Below are 6,062 nucleotides of genomic sequence, written 5' to 3'. Positions count from 1 at the left end.
TGGGCAGAACTTAAGCAGCCAGCATGTTTTCTTTTTGTTCGATAATGAGCGGAAAGTTTGTCTCATGGTTCACGTTCTGCCACGAAGATGATATGTCACGTGAGGAGTTCTCAGTATTTTTTTTTTTTGGCAAAATGAAACATTCACGAGTCACGACGTGTCCTGTTAAGTGTTCGCCTCCTTGCAACGTTCGTTGAAACAGCGACAGCCATGCGGCCATTATGCTGCGCTAACTGGTGTTCATTTACGGTTTGAAATTTTTTGAAAAATTTTCAACCATCACACGTAGTCGCGTTGTTGGTAAGAAAATAGGTTAATTAATTGCTCGTTATTGGCCATTATCATTGAATTGATATCGACAAAACTTGTCAGTAAAATGTAGAAACAAACTTACATTTTGCATAGTGACTAAAATTTAACAAAAGCAGTTAATAAACGAAATGTGTTTTTTAAGTTTGATTTTGCAGACTAATAAATTGCTAAATTCTCTGCAAGCGCATAAATTGCAATTGGGCTTGATTGAAAGATGACAAGAATAATGCTTCTTGCTCTTCTAGCGTTGCAGTGCCTAGCAACGAAAGCTCAAGGTAACAGTGATGAAAACTTTATGGATTATTTTTGTTAGCAAAATTATTATGTTTTCATGCAGAACGTCTGTGCCAAAAATGCTCTTACAGTAAATTACGATTCTTTCAACTGCTAAAATGTTTTAATGGTAGCCAATGATAAGATTTTCCATATTTCGCAATATTGATGGTGGGCTAATTGAGCCATTAATATTTTGGAATTTTAACATATTCTTCCGTTCTGATTGAAACTCAAGTTTGTGAGCGAAGAAGTTTTTGTTTTACTTAATTTTGAAATGAAAGAAAAATCTTTTTGTTGTCAACTCAAAATGTAAAAATAACTACGAAAATCTCTCACTGCAAAAAACACATTACCATGACCTAACATATGATTAAAGTGATTTTATCTGATCTATATCAAATATTATCGAATATTTGAGCTCATGAGTATTTTCCAACAACATCTCAACAATTTGAAATATTTTTCCTTTGAAGATTTCCTTTCGAAAATACAAAATTTATTTCCACAACTCTTGATTACCATGAACGTGTTTCTTGATTACGATTGTATTTCAGGTGAATGTGGTGGACGGAATTTGGCGGCCGCGCACGCCGTAAACCGGCCTTGTACGAAATCATGCAGAGGGCCAGGAGATTCGAGATGCAGAAACGACAAGACGTGTGTGTGTGACCATGAATGCGGATTCTCGTGCATTCGTTTAGGTGAATACTGTTTACTTTTAGAAGCAAACTGGTTGAAACGCCTTGTTGGAACGCCTGGTTGGAACGGGACGCCTGGTCAATCTAATCAAAATATAAAAGCCTTAAATGTCAGCTGCGTAGCCGAGTGGTGAGAACGTCTGTGTAATGTTCGAAAGGACGTGGGTTCGATACCGCTCCAGAGAACCTGGCTGTGTCTCGGCAAAGACACTTAATGGCAAGCCGAAATAAGGGGAGCAGCTGACTGATATGTCCCTTTGCTGATTCCTGTGGTATCGCAGTGTACTGTATGTTGTCGCAATGGGCGCAAATAAAAACACGATTATTATCACATTTATAGTTATATTATGAGACACTAAACACATGTTCAGCAAACGTTTCGAACACTAAGCTGTCTTCATCTTCAGTGCTATTAAAAAGTACTGAAAATTCAAGTGCTATTTCATAGCACTAAAAACGATAACAGTTTAGTTTTCGAAGCGTTTGCTGAACATGAGTCTAGTATCTAGTTTTTGGACTCTTCATTTTTTGACTATTTACTTTATCTGAAAAACTTACTGATTGCGAACCACAAAAATCATTGAAAAAGTTACTGCATATTTTTTTGGTCAAGTTCTAATTTGCAAGCAAATCAATTTTGTAAAAGCTCTGTCTGTCCAAAGTAAAGGTTCTCATTATACTAAGCCTTCGGCACTAACGAGAGTAGGGTGGCTAGTTCCTTTCTCTCGGCCGCCTTTCCTTCAGCAACTACGCCCACCCAATTTATTACACCCTGGGTAGAGGTGAATGGTGTTTTTCAACAACCAGCTTAAGCCGGGAGTCGAACCAGGATTGCATGATTGGAAAGCGAGCGCCTTACCCTCTGCGCCATGTGGACGGCTCCCGGAGCGGACGCACTAATGATGAGACAGGGAACAAATCCATTTCATATAGAAATTGTAAACCTGCAAGATGTAATGGTATCCATCTTGAACTCTGAGCGTTGCGCGAAAAAAAAGTCTGTCCAAACAGTTAACCAAGTGCATTGTGATGGCAGCACTGCATTTGCATACAATGGCTTTAAAGAAATCTGTCGATCTCGACTGACTTCCTCTTTGACGATGCTGATGTAATAGTTGCAATGTTGAACTGAAAAAGTGCCTTTATTGTTTACGATGCAATAACTTCATTTTGTTTACTTTCAGATAAATTTTGTGAAACCCCTCCTTCTATCCCAAACATGGCGAGAGTTCAAGTGTTTCGGAGATCGAACAACGGGAGACTTGTTGCTTTGAGGAGCTTGTCTTACAGGTACAACGATGTGGCCGAGTACAGTTGCCTGCCCGGATATAAAAAAGATTTTCCGGTAATGCAACATTACTGTCATGGGCGCAAAGGGTGGACGGGAAGAACTACTTGTGTATGTAAGTCCATTAACTAAGGAGCTTCTAGATCGGACGCTTCAATATTGCTAGCAAATATATCGATAGATATATTTGTTACGTCATTGTGGCTTATTACACAGTTTGTTTTTTCATCTCCAGAAAGTGAAATTCTTCCATTTTCATTTCAAGTTTACGTCATCAAAAGTTTTATCTGTCTTTCGTAAACAAATCTATTTGAACGTAGCCTACGTGTGGGAAAGACTGTGTGAGCATTATCTTGCCCTCCCCCTCCCAAAATCCAGTAGTTGGCTCCTATATTTAGTGATAGCTCTTAAAAATAGGACATGGCGTTAGGTTATAGCGGCAAACTCTTTCAACGCAGAGAAAAAATTCACATTAATCAGCTTTAAGATTTAAAAAATGGTAAGTAGTCCGATAAATAATTTAGTAGCATTGGTGAAGAACCAGATCCTCAATACAGAGAAGCAGAATGTATGAGATAAATGGACAATACAAAGCTTAGGATAATGTCCGAAAAAATTAAATAGGGGGTGGAGAAGAGTGCCCCTGGAAAATTTTGACTAATATAATTTTGTTTTGGTCATTTTTTTGGCACTTTTGGCGCAATGATAATTAATTAATCTTTTTTTTTTATCAAAATGCACACTTTGTATGTAACCACAGGTCGTTTGTCTGTAGGCCTAATTATCAAATTAAAATTAAGTTTGGCAGAAGGTTTGGTTTAAATTTAAGTCATATTACCATTAAAAAAACATTCCCGACCACACAAGCATTTTAATGATGCCATTCTTGAATTAATGAGGCTGTTTGAGTGAGCAGTGTTTACTTTTGAATATTGCATTATTTTGTTAGTTTTTTGGGTTGGTTGGTTTTGAATCTCGGTGGGTTATTCCTGGTAGTTTCGCATACTTGCAGACATTTTCAGTCAAAACATTTTTTCCACTTAAAAACTCTGCATGCCCAAGGTCGCTGGTTAGGTGAATAAAATGTGGTTGACCGAGCAAAGCAAGCGAGAAAATTTGCAAAAATGGAAAAAAAGATACATATTAAATGTTCGTTCATACTAACGTTAATAAGCGAGAAAACGCTGAAAAAAAAACTCAAAAATTTAAGGATTAGGATAACTATTCAGTTTTTGCTTCTAAATTTTTTTTTATTGTTCCTTTTCTTATAGTGTCGTGCCAGCGCTACAACAGAAGAGAGGTGATACGCAGCAATATGATATGTGGGACACAGTGCACGGCAGATGGCGATTGTGATAGAAACTCCACTTGCATCTGTGACGGTCCATGCGGCCAAACCTGTGTTGCTAACGGTAAAGTATTTCTGATTCCGTTAGTTTCGAATAACTACATCAAAACTCCAAACAGCTCTTGCACACCTACTGTAGCAAATAAAATTATATTGGAGACATCTAGAGTTATGATTTTAAGTTCTAAGTCAAAAATACTACGGTGCTTTCTTTATGTCCGACTCCCTAAAGAAAATATTAATTTTTTTATTGGTTTTACCAAAGCACTAAAGTTTACAGCCTCAAACAAATGAAGGCCGTTTATCTGGCTTAAAGTTTTTAACAATCATAATTGCAATCGTGTTCTTTGCCGTCACGAACAGAAGATTAAACATCGGCCTCAACTTATGAGCTAATCATATTTTCCCAACGCATTGCCATATTCATTATTCAAATTATTCAATTTAACACTATTTGTGGAGATTTTGCTTTTACACATTGAGTACAGTATAAAAACTACGTCATAAATGAGCATAGAAATAAGAAGAAGTTGTGTATGATGTTGGGTGGAATTAAACCAACCGCCTTGAGTCATACATAATGAGTAGTCAATTGATAACACTGGCAACACCAAATTTAGTGCCTGGAATGTTAGACCTTTTTTACGGTGCTGACACTAAAAATGCAATTATTTTTATCCAGCAGCTTTATTTTTCGAGATATGGTAAATCCCTATGACGTCAGCTTTTGCATAGCCTACTGGTCATCAAACCGGTTGCTCAGACCTCAGAGATGATGATTTCATTGCCTTTGTCTTCTAGATGTGGACTGTGGAGAAGCACCCTCGTCAGAACATGCCATAATAACATACAGAGGAGACGGGTTTTATAAAGTTGCTGACTACGCTTGTGAAGATGGCTACTTCATTTCTTCAGGAGACTTTTCTAGAAAGTGCACAGGGGGAGGAACTTGGGAGGGAGAGTTGATTTCCTGTGAAAGTGAGTTTTTTTCGATAAATTGTTCATCTAGAATTAGTAAACAAGTTTTAAAGATTTATGCTCAATCAATCTTCCAGCAGTACCGTAGAAAAACTACGAAATTTGATTTGTATTTTATTTGATATTTGTATGTTTTCCCATGTTGGTTTGTAGCCTATTTATTAATTAGCACAGAGTGATTGAAAACTTCATAAAATTTTCTTTGTAAACTCCTGTTCCTTCTTTTTTTTCTTTAAAATTTTCTGTTTCAAAACTTCTTTTTTTCTAGTTTTATGTTATGTTTTTCAGTATAACTTTCATTGGTAATATCTTCTGTAACGTGTTAACGAGATGGAAGCTGAGTTAGTGACCTCATAAAGTCTTTTGCTTCCTTCCTCCGCATCTCAAGCATGTAGACTACTGTACGTGCAGTATTATTATTTCAAACTTTGAGAAAAATAATCGGTGACTGATTGATAAGCAACGAGTTTTCGAATAAAAAGTGAACGGGCAAGTTTTTTTTTCTACGATGTGATGACAAACAACTTCGGCAGCCACTGTATAGCTTTATTTGTATTGCATTTAATCGCTACGTACATATATCGTATCTTCAGGCACTATATTGCCACAAATACTAGCTCTCTCGATTAATGTTATGTTTTAATAACATTTGCAGAAATATCATGTGGCGATCCTTCACAGTCAATTGCGCGGACTGGTGGAAGAATTGTGAGTGGACAATCAAGAGTTTATTATGTCGGCCATGAAGTTAGATTTGGCTGTTTTCTTCCGAAGAAGCTTCTAGGCAGTGAAAACAGAACTTGCCTTGCGAATGGGCAATGGAGTGGAGAACTCGCTATTTGTGACACTTCTGGTACAGAAACAATTGTGGTTTACAATGTGAACTGTTGCAACAAAGCAATACATTACAACACAACAATGGTATTGTTATGCTCTGCTTAATTCACAATGCAATTGTTAAACCTATGCATTGTTATTCATAATTAACCTACCAGAGCAATTTGCTGCGCCAAGTTAAACATGACTATTTTGCGTATTAACTCATCCACAGCTGTTATAAACTATTAAATAGGTTAGCCTACTATGGTCGACCAAAAGTCTAAGCAGTGTTTCATTAAAAATTTTTTTTTATAAAACTGCGTTTAAAAACTTTTCTAGACTG

The 6,062-nt window shown here is 36.8% G+C and overlaps 1 protein-coding gene across 1 annotated transcript; it reads left to right on the top strand.

Annotated features, from left to right (window-relative positions):
* Positions 1–526: 526 nt before the first annotated feature.
* LOC145778425 (protein lev-9-like) lies at positions 527–5,842 on the top strand. The gene is made up of 6 exons (XM_082589906.1): positions 527–587; positions 1,143–1,289; positions 2,471–2,689; positions 3,846–3,986; positions 4,724–4,900; positions 5,556–5,842. The coding sequence occupies exons 1-6, from the start codon at positions 527–529 to the stop codon at positions 5,840–5,842; spliced, it is 1,032 nt and encodes a 343-aa protein (XP_082446032.1).
* The last annotated feature ends 220 nt before the right edge of the window (positions 5,843–6,062 follow it).

The sequence above is a fragment of the Aplidium turbinatum genome, chromosome 10 (genome assembly GCF_918807975.1).
Source record: "Aplidium turbinatum chromosome 10, kaAplTurb1.1, whole genome shotgun sequence".
Taxonomy (NCBI): domain Eukaryota; kingdom Metazoa; phylum Chordata; class Ascidiacea; order Aplousobranchia; family Polyclinidae; genus Aplidium; species Aplidium turbinatum.
This window is presented reverse-complemented; position numbering and strand designations above follow the sequence as displayed.

Bases quoted from the DNA above. Each gene is read 5' to 3' on its own strand.
- LOC145778425 (XM_082589906.1), top strand. From the start codon at position 527: ATGACAAGAATAATGCTTCTTGCTCTTCTAGCGTTGCAGTGCCTAGCA. The intron at 2,690-3,845 runs GTAAGTCCATTA...CTTTTCTTATAG, and splicing joins GGGAAGAACTACTTGTGTAT to TGTCGTGCCAGCGCTACAAC. The intron at 4,901-5,555 runs GTGAGTTTTTTT...TAACATTTGCAG, and splicing joins AGAGTTGATTTCCTGTGAAA to AAATATCATGTGGCGATCCT.